Raw genomic sequence first — 18971 nt, forward strand, 5'->3', positions numbered from 1 at the left:
TTGTGTTCTTTGAGGAAAAAAGAGATCATAAGCAGGAAGAATTCCTTGACATTACAGACTTTTAAGTCACTGAAAACAGTTGCCTTCTGAATTGTAAGCTTGTAAGCTGGAAGGGTACCTAAGAGATATTGCAATTTAAAGACAAAGATATACCATGAAGGGGCTTGACTGCAGACAACAGATTTCTAGCTACTTCAGTTCCAATATCAGAATCTGTCTAGTTAAAGAATTTTATTTCTTGGCAGAAGCTTATGGAAGATTATATGAAATCTTAAAGTTTTCTTATGGTCCAGAAGGGAATGGATGCAGGTAATACTGCAGTTTGATAGGAGACCTTTTTTCTTTGATCCTCTCAGGTAGCATCATAATATTTAAGTCGTCAATAGTTGGTTCATGACGTGAACAGGTGAGAGTTCTTGTAATGAGCACATGGCAAAGTGCCTAGGAGTGAAAGTGAGGTGAGCCCAGGGGACATAAGAGCCTGGCACTGAGGGAAAAACAGCCGGGCGCTCGTCACTGCAAACTTGTTCGTGCTGTAAAGTTTAGCTCTTTGAATCCTCTTTCAAAATTAGTCAAATAGGACTCCTATGTTCTGAGTAACTTTATGGGAAAATATTACTCCTTTTCTGTTGGTTGCATATAAATGGCTTAAAAAGGAAACAATAATGATGGTAGAGTAGAATTTGGAGAATATGGTCTTGTTGCAGCCCAGTTGGGACTCATTACTGAGGATTAAAATAACACTTCATGACTTTCCCTCAAGGCTTATTTGTGCATGATGGAGTTTTAAGGCAGTTATGATTTAATGATGATGAATCCTATTTGTAAAACCTATTCAAAAGAGTTCATCTTAATCTACTGATAGATCTGTGTTTTTTCAACTGTCCTGCAAAGTAGGGAGAACATAAGAGTGTTACTTCAAACCTCCTGTTGGGGAAACATATTCAGCAGTGAAGAAGTACAGATAGACTCAGTTAAGATCATCCAGTAAAAACATTAGGTATAGAATTTTCTTCTGCTGAGTACTTTTAGGTTCTACGGTCTTTTTCTACCCTCAACTTTTCAGCCCATAGACCAGTTTACCAACAATAATTTAAAACAATAATAATAATGCAATATACTGAGTACACAGTATATGCCAACCACTATTCTAAGCCCTTCAAAAGCACCAAACCCTTGAAAGTTGACAGGTGTATGGAGTGGATATTACTATTAACCCTAATGAATAAGTGATGGAACTGAGTTACAGAAAGGTGGTGATTTGTCTAAAGTCACGTATCTAATGATGGGAGCAAAAATCTAACCTAGACAGTCTGGCTCCAGAGTCCATGTTCTCAATAATTATGCCATCCTCAATTTAGAAAGCACAGAAGTATGAATTTTTGCCTCAATGATGAAAAAAAAAGACCTTGTTTTTACATACCACTTAAATTTTTGCCCAAGGATTTTATAGTATTATAGAAGTTTATTTCTATACACTTTATAAAGTCAGGTAGTTGGTAGAAAATAATTTTCTAAATCTTAAGAAAGGGAAGTTTTGGTACCATCTCCATTATGTGTAGTTCAGAGCCTAGAAACTTGGAAGAACCACAACTTGAGAAACTACCATCAAAGCCTCAAATAAAAGGTTTTAATAAAATTTCCAGTCTAACATGTAAAACTTAATCCTGGAGATAAAACCTGGAGAAGCAAGTTAAATTTGAATAAACAGATTCTTAGCTTTCAGAAATTCTAAAGGTGGCAGACCATTTTATTTATTTATCAAACATAAGCACTCCATCAATATATAGTATCTTTAAATTAGAAATTTAAAGTACTATTCCAACTTAGTTCTGGAGACAGTGTTTTGTTGCTTTGTGAAAGCATAGAAAAGGGTATCCTCCACAAAAGAGAAGTCCTTTATTGTCATTTAAAAAAAAAACAGAAATGGTAAAAACAGAAAGAGGAACGGCTAATATAAACTTATAGATAGAACCTTGTGTGGGATAACTTATTCCAATGTTTTCTGTAATTTTTTTTTAACTTTACCCCTCAAACAAACACACACAAAAAAGGCTTTAGCATTTTAATTCAGATTGGTAAAGGGCTGAGCAACCCTTAAAGCTGCCCTGAAGGAAGTATGGCAGACTAAGCTAGATGAAAAAATGAATGAGGAAAACAAAACCCCTAGTAGTAGAATGTCAGGATGAAATGGGCATTTTTGCTTTGTCTCCACTTAACTCCTGATGAAGTCAAAATCATGGTATCCTGCCCCAGAGTGAATTAAAGAGAGAACATTATGTAGAGATGGAGATGTGGCATCAGAAAGGTTGACAAAGGTAAGTGGAGGGTAGAAAGGGTTAGCCAAAAGCCTTCAAGGCCAGGGACAATCACTCTTTCTAATCCCCACTTACCCTACTTCTGGAACCTAGTACAGGAATCATCATGGGATGTGGGCCCAGAGTGGTATGGGGGTGAGGATCCTGACCTCATAGAGCTGAACCTTCTTCAACCACAGGATCATTCTCTAGTCCAACACTCAGAAGGGAAACAATGTGAAAAGTGTGTTTTCTTAATCTATCACTGAGTGGGACAATTCATTTTCTTTGCAGGGAGAGAAAAACGTTCTGATCTCTATTGCTGTACAGGGAAAGATTTTCCAAAATGAGCGTAATATGATAGGGATGTCCTCAAGTGAATTAGCATCCTGGGTTCAGTGAGTTTCCAAAACAGCCACAGCTTAGGAAGTGTGTTCATTCACCTCTACACAACCAGTGTTCTGAATAAGATGGTTCTAGGGCTGGTTTGAAAAAGTAAGTATTGGAAATCGCTACTATACACAGCCTGCCAAGGATCTCTAAAGATGCTGAATGGTAAAGGTGCCTCCTTGTGAGTAGGGCTTTATTGAATAGGGTACTGCCTTAGTCCAAAGTTAACACAACATTCACAGTAAAGACCAGGGAATAAGTCAAAAGATTAAGCTGTTAGGACTTTAATGAGATTGGCCTGGGCCCTTGCAAATCCCTGGTATAAACTTGCAGATGCCAAGAGATGGAACGTAAGTGTGAACTGGCCCTGTTCACCTTACCTGTTGAGGGTAGTGAATGCTCATTATTCATGCAGAGCCTTTCATTCACAGACGTCTGAGTTCAGGAGCAGGTTCTTTGCTCTTGGAGGAAGAGACAAAGATCTGATTTGTCACCAGAGGGAACAGTGAGTTGCCTCTGCCTGAAAGCCCAGAGACATGCCATCTCCGCACAGCTCTTACCCAGAAGTAGCTACGTAACCTAGGTCAAGCCACCTAATCTCTTTGAGGCTCAGGTTTCCCAGCGGTCATAAGAGGAGTTTTAACAGGTTGGTTGCTGAGTCCAGGGTCAGAACTAGATCTCAAAATTCTCTAACTTGGGCAGATTCTGTAAGACCCGGGGAGTGTCACGGTAGATTTTCTTTGGTTTCCAAATGAATTAACCACTATAAATTCCTACACTTTCAGAAGAAATCAGTAATGTGGGCCACAGGTGTCAATCTAAAATTTGATGAATGGCCTTATTTTAACAGATGTGGAGAAGAAGAAATGCCCTAGATTTGTGCTGTCTGATATGGTAGCCACCAGCCATGTGTGGCTATTTGAATTAAATTAATTTAAATTAAATTAAAAAATCAGTTCCTCAGTCATGCTAGCCACATTTCAAGTCCTCAGTAGTCACATGTGACTACTGCCTACTGAATTCAACAGCAGAGACATAAAATCACAGAAAGTTCTATTGGTCAGCACTGCCCTAGACCTTTACCTGGACCATAAACTGCAACTACTTGTTCCTTAGTGCAGGGCATAGATGTTTGCACCCCAGGGTGACTGTGTTCATCTTTGGGGAATGGAAGAACGGATTAAATTCCATTTGGACAAAGCAGTGCAGGAAACCCTTCAGGCACAGGATGTTGGCATTGGACAAGAGTTTGAGGGAGGTGGGAGGAGGGGAGGTTAGAGGAAGGGGTTAGGAAACAGCTGAACTGTTCTCTGCCACGGGGCTGGACTAGACCTGAGCTTCTGTAGGACACAGGACCCTTAGAGGAGGGTTCCTCAGCGAGATTATCACCCCACTCATGACTGATCCCAGCAATGGAAAAGTGTGAGAGGAGCCGGGCTGTCCTAATCCCAAGGAAATCAGGAACCCTTTTAGCACTCGATGGTGGGAAAAAGTTGTCACGTTGGGCCCATGTCACAACAGGGAAAGTTATTACATAGACAGTCAGTGGCTGGAGGAGAATAATTCTGGCTTTCTGGAAATAAGTGAGGGGGGTAACCACTCTATCTAACAGTCTGCTTCTTAAGTACAGGTCTGTGCAGTGAAGCCAGCTTATGTTTTGAGGTTTAAGCTTGAGTGTTAGCAAGAAGGTATCAGTGATATGGTGAAGAAGCTTTTCTACAGAGTTGGTACCTCGGTGCTGCTTTGTGTGTCAGCCCTGCTGGCTAGGGGGCCATCCATGTGGGGAAGGGAAGAAATCAGAGGCGGATGGCAAAAAGAGTGTAATTTTAGCTGCTGTCTGGAAGGCATGTGTGAAGGGAGTCACCTTTGTCTTCTGGACCTACTTCTAGGTGCAGCTGCAGGGGACGACACAGAGGATGCGAGCACGGAGTTCACCGACAGTATCGAGGAGGAGGCTGCACACAATAGCCACCAGCAAGTAAGTCCAAGTCAGGTACTGGGGCCCCAGGGTGCAGAGCTCGTAGCCCTTTGCGGACTGGTGGTCTCCTGCAGCCCTTGTGGGCCTGGAGTGAGAAGCTATCTTTTTAGATAAACCACTTCCCAGTCTTCTTCCTGCCCTCCCATCCACCTTGCCAACCCTTATCCTCACTCCATTTTTCTTTCCAATCCACCCTTTTTACTCCTTGTATCTTGTGTTCCTGCTCCCTGCCCCCTCCTACCCTCCTTTGCTCCTATGTACCGTCTATAGCTATAGCTTCAGAAGAATTTTTACTTACAACAAGACCTGAACACTTACCCTCTTGGGCTTTTGTAACTGAAACACATCACAGAAGACAGGGAGTCATCGAAGGGCTGCTTGGGGAGGTGGCAGGCCTAGGACCTGCTTCAGGAGAGTGTTTTCTGAGGAACTCCAAGAGGAACGGAATGCTTCCAAAGCAGGGATCATTCTCAGTGAAGTCTCACTATATAAAAGAGAACCTTGTTGGGCAACCTGACAATCTACCCAGGTTGTGACACGTCAATGACCAGCAGATGACACTTCAAGAGCAAGCCCCTGTCAAACCTCAGAACTTGGTACCCAAGGCTAAAACATTGTTCCCACCAACCAGCATTGGAAGGTGTAACCAGCATTTTCTCAAGCTCAAGAGCAGAATGTCCTAGACCTCAGAGATTAAGTCACCAATAGTGATCCCATAGCACCCACTGGAACGCCTATGTGTCTTCACCTTGCCCAGTGACATTTAGCAATCACATGTCCTGGATGGACCAGGCCTGCGACTCTCTGAGGTTTTTTTTGTTTGTTTCGTTTTGTTTTGCCGTACGCGGGCCTCTCACTGTTGTGGCCTCTCCCGTTGCGGAGCACAGGCTCTGGACGCGCAGGCTCAGCGGCCATGGCTCACGGGCCCAGCCGCTCCGCGGCATGTGGGATCTTCCCGGACCGGGGCACGAACCCGTGTCCCCTGCATCGGCAGGGGGACTCTCAACCACTGCGCCACCAAGGAAGCCCGACTCTCTGAGTTTTTAAGGGGAAAGTGGATCATTGGTATCTGTCCTTCTGCAGAAGCAGCTGGCTGGGCTTTTCCAGTGATAGGCTCCTTGGAGCTATTAGGGAAACTATAGAGGACATGAGGCTTTCTGGGTCTGCCTCTTCATCTCCTGCATAAGAAAAAGAGGCGACGTCTAATAAACCAACAGAAAGACCCAAGTGAGCAGTCCCCAAATCTCACAGGATTTGGCACAGTCTTTGACTCTTGAGGACACAAGCAATTGTCTGGAATACCTCACATCCTCAGCACAGTTTCTTTACCTTCTACCAAGATTCCCTTTTTGCTGCTCTAGACACACCTGACCCTAACTTCTCCCTTGAGTTCCTGCATGAACTCCACTTCTCCTTTTGCTTGGACAGCTTATTCTGAGTCCTCCTAACCGGTGCTTGTAACTTTAATTATGTACACCACTGCCCCTCTGGACAGATCCCTTACCTCTCACTCCCTGATTTCACTGAGGATCTTGGGTGAGAGAGAAGGATCTGCAGGATGAGAAAATATCCACTCTAACACAGAGCTAGATTGAGATGTCAGCAGGTCACTGATGGTTATTGCTACTCTGGGTCAGGGTTAACTTCAGAATAAGTGAACAGGAGACACGGATATGGAGAGAGCCAGATTCCGACTGATGTGGTCCAAACTATGCCTGATAGCACGAGTTCTTCACTCTGCTTCTCAGTTATAGGGAAACTGGTGTGTAAAGTCACTTCTTCCTCAACCTTCTTTTCTATAGCCGAGCGTGGAGAAAATGATCAGACAACATTTTGAGGTCAGTCCAAGCCTGGAATAAACCTTTACATTGGGGCATTTGTACTTCCCTTGCAATGTCTTCCCTATCACCTGGCATAGGAGATACTTAATAAGTTAGACAAGTATTTACCTGTTGGATGAAAAATATCTTGGGTAAGCACTGTTTTTCTCTGTATCCCCTTTCCTTGAAAAATCAATCTTCAGTTTTGGGGAAGGAGGTGTGTGAAATCATTGTAAACTTACTTCAACTTTTCTGAGGTTTGTTGGTGTGACTCTCCTGCTACCAATTAAATAAAGCTTGTTTTGTCATAACTGTTTTGTGTCCAGATTCTCAAAAATGTGTTTGCTTGTTTCCCGGGAACTGGTCCCTTAAGATTGAGCTCTGAGCTTCTCCTAGTTGTGTCCTTGGGAGGTAGACCTTATCCTCAACACCAAGCTCCCTTCCCACTTCAAGCATACGCACACTTCCCCTAACAAACACATCCAACTTTGCCTCTTAAGACAAGAACCACCCTTTGGCCAAAGCAGATTGCTTCATCTTTAATTTTGGACTCACCCTCCTCAGGAAGTGCCAGGCCTGGCCGTGATGGTAATTGTCCTCAGATAACCTCTCACACAATTCCATTCCCAATCAAATGTAAGATCTGTAACAAATACCTAGGAAGTTAGTTCCTGTGAAAGAAACTAGAGTAATCAATCATTGCCTTTCTTCGTTCGAATTTTTGCAATGGAGAAAAGTTAATCAACAAGCAAAACCGCAAAGGAGCGTCAGTGATGAACTTGAAAAAAGATCATTTTTAATACCCTAACGCTGTCTGAGAAATGAATTACACCGTGGGAGGTATGAAGGAATAGGGCTAAAACAAAACCACTCTATTCAAATAAGAGATCAGATCTGCACATTGATCTCCATGGGGCAAATGAAAAACCAGCACACATGAAAGTTGAATTATACCATGGAAGCAATAGAATAGATGAATTAGGAAATGTGAAGAATAACAACAGCAACAACTACCTATAAGAGACGTAGTTAACAATAGAACTAAAGGATTCATACTACCACCGCATACACTGGAAGCCCTGGGGTTTTACTTCAGGAAAAACAATAGAAATACTAGCTTTCCATAGATGTTAAAGAAAAAAATAAAAAGGTTAGATCCTGAGTCACTTTTCATGCATTTACATTTAAATTTTACAGACAAGGCAGCTAAAGTAAACTCCCTTGGACATGGAAATATGAAAAGGCAAATTAGCCTGGGAACAAATCAGACCTCTATTTTCTCATTTAAAAGTAAGAAATCAGACCAGATGAACCTTAAGGTCCCTTCTGGTATTAACATTCCATGGGTCTTATTTTTTCTTTTTAAAGAAAGTAGGTATATTTAAATCAATAGAAGATAACATACATCTAGAAGGCACTTTAAAAATAGATGGTATCATTAAAGTTAGACATTTTTAAGCAGAAGGAACCCTGAAGGTTTAGAAAAGAATAAATGTGTCCATATTCAAAGCTGATGACATTGTTTACTTAGTTGCAAAGAGTTTATTTAGAAAGGTAATGTCACATAATTTAAATGAAGGGTGAGGTCATAAACTTTCAAAAGTGGTTTTATCCAGTCCCCCTTCCTTTATTTTGACCCAAGTGCTTCGTGGCACATGTGGGGATGGCCACCAGTCCAACTAAGCCTGTCAGTAGAACCATAGAAACACATTCCCAGGAGCCTCTCAGTCTCAGGCTTACAACCCCAGGTGGGATTTGATGCCTAGGAAATGAGCACCTGTGGGAGGCATCTCTTTCTTCTTTGACGTGGGTGCGTATCTCTCACATCTCTTTACAACCTCAACTGCTATGCTACTAAATGCTTTTACACATCCGTGCCATATGAATCAACCCCAGGACATACCTGAAACCTAGACTTTATCATGCTGTTACGAGGTCCAAGGCAACAGTCAATGGCTTTGTGCCAAGCCAAGCAGCTGTTGATCACTGATCCATTTAAGCTCCTCTGAACCCTGTTCTGTCCAATATATCAATATTTCTGACCTAACTGAAGCAATAAAGCACATAATTAATTCTACAAATCATCCCTAGTCAAGTGGCCGCTACATGATTTATGGAGATGCACATAAATATTTTGATGACTTTGATGATTGTGAAATGATTCTGTATAGCCGGAATGAATTTGTGACAGGTACAAGTCATTATATTTATAGAGATAAAAGAAAACAATATGACCCAGAAATAGCTGTGGGGAGAGTTGGAAAATTGGGAGGTCAAAATTGACCTGAAGTTAAGTAAAACCCAAAAATGCTGCCACTGAAAGGAAAAATAAGCCAATATGACATTGGGATATAAGATTAATATTCAACAGACAGGCAAGAAATTCACATACTAAAATGATTAGTCATACACTAAGTAGATTATCATACTCATGTTTTGGTTTCTACACTTTTAAAAGCATGGGAAAAGCTGGAGAGGAGCCCAAGACGAACAATAAAATTTTAAAGTTAAAAAATTAATTTAAAAAATTATTTATTTTTATTTTTGGCTGCATTGAGTCTTCGTTGCTGTGCGCGGGCTTCTCATTGCGGTGGCTTCTCTTGTTGCAGAGTGTGGGCTCTAGGTGTGCGGGCTTCAGTAGTTGTGGCACACGGGCTCAGTAGTTGTGGCTCACGGGCTCTAGAGCGCAGGCTCAGTAGCTCTGGCACATGGGCTTAGCTGCTCTGTGACATGTGGGATCTTCCCAGACCAGGGCTTCAACCCATGTCCCCTGCATTGGCAGGCAGATTCTTAACCACTGTGCCACCAGGGAGGCCCTAAAATATTATCTGAGGAAAAACTATACAATCTGCTCTAGTTGAACATTAAGGAGTAACTTCAAGAGTATCCTCAAAAAACAAAGGTGATGGGAAATTGCTTCTGCTTGTTTTCTTCTCACGCGCTTAGATTTGCAGAGAGAGTTTGGCTGGCAACATCAGCATAGGGTGATCACCAACAAGGGAAATTGGTTGCTAGGCAGGTGGCCTCTCTTTAACTTCTCAGCAATTGTAGAGTGTGATTCTCCTGTTGCCAATGAAATTAAGGTTGCTTTGTCTTAACTGTAGCTCCGCCTATACCCTAATTCTCTGACTCTGACTCCTGATTCCTGAGTGCCCAGATCCTTCCTCGTAATCATCCTTTTTGGAGTCTGAGTTACAGCCTCAGGCTTTGAGCTTTGGTATCTTAGCCATGATCTTTGCAGTCAAGGACTCAGGTGTTGAGCTGATGAAGCTTCCTGACTGTGAGAAGACTCCTGGAGAACTCTGTCCCCTCAGAAAGAGAAGGATCACAGCATCCACACTCTCCAGTCCTGTTTAAACCTCATTTGTTTGCTTTTGTTTTAAGTTTGTTGTGTGCTTGTGTTTTTTTCCTCACCCACCTCTGCCCATGGCAACAATTCTCCCTGCTTGTGGGGTATGTCCTCTCACCCAAACCAGTCTCCAGGGCCCTTATGGCTGAGGAGTCCTAGAGGGGGAGCTCCCTCTAGGAGCTCCTGTTTTGGTCCCCTAGAAGCTCCTTCCCCTAGAAGGAGCTCCTGCCTGTTTTGATCCCCTAGAAGGCTGCCTTTGTGATCTGATGTTCCTCATAGATCCTCTTCAATGCACTAACTTCTTTAAACCATGATTTTCTTTCAGCTCATCAAGGTAGCTTTGGAGAAAAGCCTGGCAGCTGTGGAGACCCAGAACGTATCTCTTGCCCCTCCATCCACGACAGGAGAGGACAGTGACAGGGGTCTTCAGGAGGAGATGCTCCACCTGAGGGCTGAGATTCATCAGCTCTTAGAGGAGAAGAGGAAAGCTGAGGGGGAACTGAAGGAGCTAAAGGCTCAAATCGAGGAAGCAGGATTCTCCTCTGTGGCCCACATCAGGTAGGATGTGCACCAGAGAAGGGGAGCCTGCTGACGGAGAGGCTACCATAGCCAAGGGACTCACCTTGCTGCTGCCAAGGCATTTGTGCTGCCGTGGGGCTTTTTGATCCACATCCCGTGCTCCGTGCATTAATTGTTCCACAGATTCTTAGAAGAGTTAATCATATTGGATAATGGGGATTATCAATAATTACCATTCAAACTATTCAAATAAATCTGGTCTTAATTCAGTATAATAATGTCCATTATTAGCTATACATATATGACTGTCATGAGTGGAAATCTCCTAGCTGTATGACTCGTATTGCTCTTTTGAATTGACTGTGACATGTGAGGAATCTTCTGCTACCCAAGATGCTTCACTGCTATATGCAGAACCAGAATAGTCCATGAGGAGAAGGATTTATACAGAGGCCCTTCCACCTCCACTCAGCTCTCTCTCAGTAGCACAAATCCTTAAATCACAGAATAGCAATTTTAATAATCTCTGCTGTTTTATTTACTTTGCAAAAGTGGTAAGTAGCTTATTCATTGGCTAGATTGACCACTCTGTCTTTAATGGCTTTTTTTCAAAAGATGCTTGGGGAACATGCTGGTAACATAGGGCTAATCCACTTATTCATTCATCCCTGAGGGTCATAATCATAATGACCTGCTGTTTAGAACACAGCTGTGCAGATGTACAACTTCTAACTCATGCCCTATTGTTTCCCTACCTATTATGTGCCACTTAAATGTCCCTGAATCATAGAATGATATTAGTACAGAAGAGGATCTTGACATCCAGCATAATGTCTTATTTCATAGTTGAGGAAACTCTGGCCTAAAAAGTTCTGGTAACTTGCTCAAGGTTGCATAATAGTCCGTGGCTAGACCCCTGGCTCCCAATTATTAAATTATAAACCTTTTTCTTCTATACTGTATACTTTGTCAAACAATTTTTGAAATAGTCTTGTGATCATCCTTAATGTTGGTTCTTTTACTCTGAATTATCATGATATTTCTTTTCTTAAATTCTACTTAAGTTAAAGCTTAAGTTTGACTTAAACTTCGTTATGTGTCAACTTTGTTGTGCTATCATGGGTGAGAACAATACATCTCTTTTGATCCTATAGTTGAATATACAATCCAACCAAAGGTAGCACCTTCATGAATTATTTTCCTTTTTCCTCAGAGTTACTAACCTAAAACTGATTGAACTCTTCCTCCAACCTGAAGCACCACTGATACTGTAGAAGATAGAATCTATGTAATTCGTAGTCCCTCTTTTGAGATTTTGTTGAACATTGCTGTTGTTAGTTTGTATTGTGAACACAGCAAATATAAAGTTATGACATAATATTAAATATTCTTCTTTATACCACACGTGTGCCCCTTTCTTTCCCTTTTACACATCAGTTTTGGTAAAATACCTGTCCCACTTTTCTCCATTGAAACTCTCGTAGACGATCTCTCTGATTCCTGTGTCCTAAGGCATTTTCATCCTTCATTGAAAGCTAGACAAGCTGTGCTCTATTCCAAAACTTCAGGATCTGAGAAACCCAGTCTAGGGGCATAGCCAACTGCTGGTCCTTCAGGCTATGAATTATTACTTCCTTTGCCTCTTCTGGTCAGCAGTTCTCAATTTAGCGTGTTTAAGAAGCACCTGTGGAACTTAAGTAAAGCGTCGATTTTTAGGCCTTAGCTCTAAAGCTTTTTAAACAGGCACCTCCTAGGATTCCGCTGTCAGTATTCCTCAGGTCTGCAGCTAGTATGAGCAGGATTAAATGACTTCTCTGTTGCAGACACCGAGCCAGCCATACCACGTATGTAATTTCATGTAAGCATCCAGTAACTCCACTAGGTCAGCGTTAGAGGTTAAGTGAACTGCCTTTTTAAGTAAATTGCCTTTTTAAAGCCATATTTTTTATTGCTTCCACCCAATCCTAGTGAAATATTCGGTGGGAGGAAAGGCTGCGTCTAGAGTGTCTTGGTGAAAATTAGTTATTTAGTCCATTTTATTTCCTCAACAAATTGAATATTTTATGCGCAGCTGGCACTGTGGAGGTTCTGGAGGTACAGGGTGAACGGGACACGCAGAATCCCTGTTCTTATGAAGATGATCTCCTATCACAGGAGCCAGACGTAAAGCAAATAATTAACATAAGTACATTTGATGATAGTTGTGATTAGTGTTATTTATTTCTTCTGTGTTCCTAGGTCCAAATTTCTCATCCAGTAGTTGAAAAGTGACTGATGATAATTAATAGAACTGTAGAATCCATAATAATAAATTTGTCCCAATGTCCTTTTTATTTTTTTCTTAACAGTGTAGTTACCCTTGTTTATTCCGGAGGCCACTGAAAATTAGAACATGAGGCTGCAAGCATGAGTAAAGACAACTAGACTGGGTGTCTTGAGTCCTAGATTTTTAGTGATGATGCTGCCACCAAGTAGCTATGGGAGTGCGGGTAATCTCTTGCTCTTTCTGAGTCTTGGTTTCCTCGTGTATAAAATAAGGGAGTTGTTGTAGGTCTCTGAGGTCTCTTCATGCTCTGGGGTGTCTCTGAGTCTCTGATGGCCTGCGGTGTGGGTAAACGGGGCTATTAGGAACCGAGGCCAAGACCAGACCTGGCCCCTGATTATGTATGTTTCCTGTAGGAACACCATGCTGAGCCTTTGCCTTGAGAATGCAGAGCTGAAAGAGCAGATGGGAGAAGCAATGTCTGATGGATGGGAGATTGAGGAAGACAAGGAGAAGGGCGAGGTGATGGTGGAGACTGTGGTTGCCAAAGGGGGTCCGAATGAGAATAGCCTTCAGGCTGAATTCAGAAAGCTCCAGGGGAAACTGAAGAATGCCCACAATATCATCAACCTCCTCAAAGAACAGCTGGTGCTGAGCACCAGAGAAGGGAATAGTAAACTTAATCCTGAGCTCCTTGGGCACCTGGCCAGGGAGATCGACAGAATGAACACAGAGCTGGTTCGCTCTTCTGGAAAGCACCAATGCCAAGAAGAGGAGGGTGTGACCATGAGGCCTTACCCCAGACCCCAGAGCCTTGACCTTGGGACTGCCTTCACAGCGGATACCCACCAAGTAAGTGTGGGATTAGATGGAATGCAAGACCTTTGGAGAAGGGTTGGAAATGTCAGTTTCTACCTTAAACAGTTCTGCCCTGTGGGTCAGGAGGTACCAAGGGAAGGGCACCTTTGCACCACAAGTAGTGGTGATAATATTCCTCACACATCAACCTTTAGAAAGGTTTTTTACAACATTATCTTATAAATATTACATGAATAATTAATTTTCCATAAATATTTGAGTGCCTAATTTTCCAGATAAGAGACTAGACATTGCAAGCAGGCAATAAGGCTTTGTCTCTGTCCTTCAGGTATTCAGTATGGTGGGAAAAGATGGCACAAAACCAGATCATTTCAATAGGATGCAATATAGGGATACATGGGGTTTTAAGGCAGCCAGACAAGTGGTATGTAATGACATCTCTTCCTTATCACTGCCATTTTCATCACAGCTCATCACAGGTGTCTGTCCCTGAGCCTCAGAAGGAGTTATCGGGATCCTCTAAAGGGAGGCAGCTGAGCTGAGGATTAAGTAAAATGGAGACTACAGAGGATTCTTTTTTCTTTTAAATTGGGGTATAGTTGTTTTACAATGTTGTGTTAGTTTCTACTGTACAGCAAAATGAAGAGAGTTCCCTGTGCTATACAGCAGGTTCTCATTAGCTATCTATTTTATACATATTAGTGTATATATGTCAATCCCAGTCTTCCAGTTCATCCCACCACCCTCCCCCTTTCCCCCATTGGTGTCCATACGTTTGTTCCCTACATCTATGTCTCTATTTCTGCCTTGCAGCCCGGTTCATCTGTACCATTTTTCTAGATTCCACATGTATGTGTTAATATATGATATTTATTTTTCTGACTTACTTCATTCTGTATGACAGTCTCTAGGTTCATCCACGTCTCTACAGATGACCCAATTTCATTCCTTTTTATGGCTGAGTAATATTCCATTGTATATATGTACCACATCTTTATCCATTCATCTGTCGATGGACGCTTAGGTTGCTTCCATGTCCTGGCTATTGTAAATAGAGCTGCAATGAACATTGTGTTACATGACTCTTTTTGAATTATGGTTTTCTCTGGGTATATGCCCTGTAATGGGATTGCTGGGTCATATGGTAGTTCTATTTGTAGTTTTTTAAGGAACCTCCATACTGTTCTCCATAGTGGCTGTATCAATTTACATTCCCACCAGCAGAGCAAGAGGGTTCCCTTTTCTCCACACCCTCTCCAGCATTTATTGTTTGTAGATTTTCTGATGATGCCCATTCTAATGGGTATGAGGTGATACCTCATTGTACTTTTGATTTGCATTTCTCTAATGATTAGTGATGTTGAGCACCTTTTCATGGGCCTCTTGGCCATCTGTATGTCTTCTTTGAAGAAATGTCTATTTAGGTCTTCTGCCCATTTTTGGATTGGGTTGTTAGTTTTTTGATATTGAGCTGCATGAGCTGTGTATATATTTGGAGATTAATCCTTTGTCCACTGATTCGTTTGCAAATATTTTCTCCCATTCTGAGGGTTGTCTTTTTGTCTTGTTTATGGTTTCCTTTGCTGTGCAAAAGCTTTTAGGTTTCATTAGGTCCCATTTGTTGGTTTTGTTTTTATTTCCATTACTCTAGGAGGTGGGTCAAAAAAGATATCGCTGTGATGTATGTCAAAGAGTGTTCTTCCTATGTTTTCCTCTAAGAGTTTCATAGCGTCTGGTCTTACATTTAAGTCTTTAATCCATTTTGAGTTTATTTTTGTGTATGATGTTAGGGAGTGTTCCACTTTCTGCAGAGGATTCTGAGAGGGCAACTGGGCAGGAATGCAGGGAGGGATGAGTGGAGGTTTCCACCCCTTCTCTCTTCAATCATTGAACAAACATTTACTGAGAGCTCCTCCTCGTTAGATTCAATTGGCACCATGCTATGTGTTGTAGATACAGAGATGAATAAAACATTACCCCAGCTCTCCAGGAGCTCGTTCCGGAAAGCAAGTAAGTGCCAAATGGGATGAGGAGCGCTGTGACAGACACATGAATAAAGTCCACAGGGTTCGCAAGGGGTAGCAGCCATCACTGCCTGCGGGATGAGCTCAGACTGCCCTGACCCTGTGCTGGTTCTTTTCACAGCTGGTCAACCAGCCCCAGGCCCGTAACTCTGGACCTCAGTCAGAATTTAGCCTCCCAGGATCCACCAAGCACCTGCGCTCCCAGTTGGCACAGTGCAGACAACGCTATCAAGATCTCCAGGAGAAGCTGCTGATATCAGAAGCCACTGTCTTTGCCCAGGCCAACCAGCTGGAGAAATACAGAGTCATGTTTAGTAAGTCTTAAGTTCACGTCACCAAAGTGTCTGTCTTCTCCCTGAGAAGCCACATGCTTTGCAGACTTCACTTTTCTTCCCCAAATTTAATCCTGACCACAACCCTAGGATTGTGGAAGTGGATACTTCAATTTGCAGATGGCAGAGAAGAGTAAATGAATAAATCAAGTTTGCAGTGACAGTATAGGGAGGAAATGGACTAACACCTAGATTTGCTGATTTCTGGTACAGTCAACAAACTGCCTTACCTCTCTCAATGTATGCTAACTGCTTCTCTTCTGCTCCTCTTTGCACCACATCAGATTCTTAAAAAATATACCATCATTGTTGGTCTAGAATCAGCTCTTTCTAATAGAACTTCTGCGGTGACAGAAATGTTCTATACCTACGTCATATGTGGTCATGGAGAACATGAAATGTAGCTAATTCAACTTGGGAATTTTAAGCTTAATTTTAATCAGTTTAACCTAAAATAGTCCCACGTGGCTAGTAGCTACCTTACGGAACAGTACAGATCTAGATGTCTTTGAAACTCTGAATGAGTTCAGCTCCGTTCAAACATTTACTGAGCCCCTGTGAACAAAGCATTTACTCGTTTCCCTGGGACTTCTAGAGATGACTTAAAAATGTCTGGTCCCAGCGAAGCCCCGTTATCTGTAGATGGGATCATCAATGGCAAACAGGCTCATCGTGGCAGAGGGAAGTCCTGCTGTCTGGAGCAGGTGGTCTCTTCTCCCACCTAAGTCCAAAGAAGCATCTATTCCACTGTGAACCTAACCTCCCTGCACCCTAAGGGCCAGAGTATGTGCCACTGAGGGTGAGGGTGTATGTGGGTAATTCAGATACTCTGTAACACCCCCTGTCTCTTCCTAAGCAGGTGAATCCTTAGTGAAGCAGGACAGCAAGCAGGTGCAGGTGGACCTCCAGGACCTGGGCTATGAGACTTGTGGCCGAAGCGAGAATGAGGCTGAGCGGGAGGAGAGCACCAGTCCCGGTAAGAGCACAAGTATGGGGTTCACCTTCCCTCCCTAGAGGCAGCCTTCACATTTGGGTGCCGTTGGCAAGTCCCACATGCAACGAGGAGTAGGGATGAGGGGGCATGGTAGACTGAAGAGGACACAAGACCAGAGAGGGACAGGAAGTTTGGAGGAGAACTCTTGCCCAGAATGAGGCTGTGTGAGTTTGAATTTCTACAATTAGTTTTCAGCATACTGCTGTTAATTTAAAAAAATGTTCTATCCAACTGTTTATTATAGAAAAAATACTAAGGTCTATTTATTAATGAGAAGACCAGATGAGCTTTGGGGGAATAGGCAAACCATAAGTTTAAAAATATATATTCTTCTATTATAAAAGTACTGTGGGGCTTCCCTGGTGGCGCAGTGGTTGAGAGTCCGCCTGCCGATGCAGGGGACACGGGTTCGTGCCCCGGTCCGGGAAGATCCCACATGCCGCGGAGCAGCTGGGCCCGTGAGCCATGGCCGCTGAGCCTGCGCGTCCGGAGCCTGTGCTCCTCAACGGGAGAGGCCACAACAGTGAGAGGCCCGCGTACCGCAAAAAAAAAAAAAAAAAAAGTACTGTGACTATAGGGACATCCACCAAATTGAAATCAAGGAGGAAAACACTTGAGTAAAATACAAGGTGACCACACCTGACTTGCTGGGCTCTTGGGAGGGTAAGAAATACTGCATTTGAATGTTAGTACAGTGCCAGCGCTGAATAAAGTACTGCTTCAACTTTTGCTCTAGTAATTATTGTCCTCAAGACCTTGAAGGGAGTGGCCTCAGCAGCACGTCCAGCTTTACTCAGGAAGATGTCTTTGTCTTTTCTCAGAGTGTGAGGAGCATGACAGCCTCAGGGAAACTGTCCTAATGGAGGGGCTATGCTCTGAGCAGGGACATCTGAGCTCCACACTGGCCAGCCCCCCTGGAAAGAAGCCCTTGGAGAGCCAGCTAGGGAAGCAGGAAGAGTTCCAGGCATATGGAAAGTCAGAAGACATCTCTGTCCTATGTAAGGACATCAAAGATCTGAAGGCCCAGCTGCAGAACGCCAACAAGGTCATTCAAAACCTCAAGAGCCGGGTCCGGTCCCTCTCAGTTACAAGCGATTATTCATCTAGTCTGGAGAGACCCCAAAAGCTGAAAGCTGTTGGTACCCTCGAGGGATCTTCACCTCATAGTGTCACTGATGAGGACGAGGGGTGGCTGTCTGATGGCACTGGGGCTTTCTACCCCCCAGGGCTTCAGGCTAAAAAGGATCTGGAGAGTCTGATCCAGAGGGTGTCCCAGCTGGAAGCCCAGCTCCCAAAAACTGGAACAGAAGGGAAGCTGGCCGAGGAGCTGAGATCAGCCTCGTGGCCTGGGTAAGGAGGGTACTCTTTGGACCATTACTTGATTGATGATGTCTAAGTTTATGTTTGAAGGAGGGTAGCCCGGGCAGGTAGAAGAGAGAACCCATCAGGGCAATCAGAGGAGCACCTATTTAAACGGTAGCCCTAGGTCTGAAGAAAAGACACGTGACCCCTGCTGGGAGATACCAGGTCCCTGGGATTTCCTCCTTAGGAATGTATTCTTAAAGTGACAGGATATATGATATAAGTGGTAAGACTGGAGTCAGACTTCCTGGGTTCGAATCCTAGCTCTGGGACTTACAGGCTATGCAACCTACTCAGTCTTTCTGAGCCTATTTCTTTACCTATTAAATGAGGATAATAAGAAAACCTATCTCAAAGGGTGGTTATTAGGTTTAAATGAATTAATACAAGTGCTTATAATGATGCCTAGCATATATTAAAGCTCTCAACAGTATTTGCCATAATTATTATTGTTATTGATACTTTGTGGTTGAAAAACACCAGGGTAGATAGTCCTCTCAGTATCTGGGTCATCTATGCTGAGTAACAAACCACCCCAAAGCTCAGGGGATTGAAGCAATAATTTATGTGGATTGGCTGGGCTGAGCAGTGTAGCTCTCACTTGGGGTCTCTCATGCGGCTGCCATCAGATGGAGGTTGGGGCTGGAGTCACTGAAATGTCTGCCTGGACACAGCTTCTTCATTCATGTGTCTGGTGACGTGGTGCTCCTTGGCTTCTCTCTTTCTCCATGTGGCTCCTTGTCTTCCGGGGCCTCTCCTCCTGGCCTGGGCCTCTCATAGTACGGTGGTCTCGGGGTAGTTTCACTTCAGCATGGCAGCTGGCT

At 43.1% G+C, this 18971-nt stretch overlaps 1 protein-coding gene across 20 annotated transcripts in view; it reads left to right on the plus strand.

Moving 5' to 3' along the window:
- Positions 1 to 18971, plus strand: part of PDE4DIP (phosphodiesterase 4D interacting protein) — a 223925-nt gene that overhangs the window by 165620 nt on the left and 39334 nt on the right. For 10 of the 20 annotated variants that reach the window (XM_079925156.1, XM_079925154.1, XM_079925151.1 and 7 more), the window contains 6 exons: positions 4577 to 4665; positions 10160 to 10392; positions 13033 to 13468; positions 15581 to 15773; positions 16648 to 16767; positions 17607 to 18135. In XM_079925156.1, the coding sequence (XP_079781282.1) occupies positions 4577 to 4665; positions 10160 to 10392; positions 13033 to 13468; positions 15581 to 15773; positions 16648 to 16767; positions 17607 to 18135 (1600 nt within the window). Of the gene's footprint in view, positions 1 to 4576; positions 4666 to 6467; positions 6561 to 10159; positions 10393 to 13032; positions 13469 to 15580; positions 15817 to 16647; positions 16768 to 17606; positions 18136 to 18971 lie in introns of those variants that run through there. The other 10 variants (XM_079925147.1, XM_079925152.1, XM_079925144.1 and 7 more) reach the window with 3 other exon arrangements.

Source organism: Stenella coeruleoalba (assembly GCF_951394435.1).
Source record: "Stenella coeruleoalba genome assembly, chromosome: 1".
Lineage (NCBI taxonomy): Eukaryota > Metazoa > Chordata > Mammalia > Artiodactyla > Delphinidae > Stenella > Stenella coeruleoalba.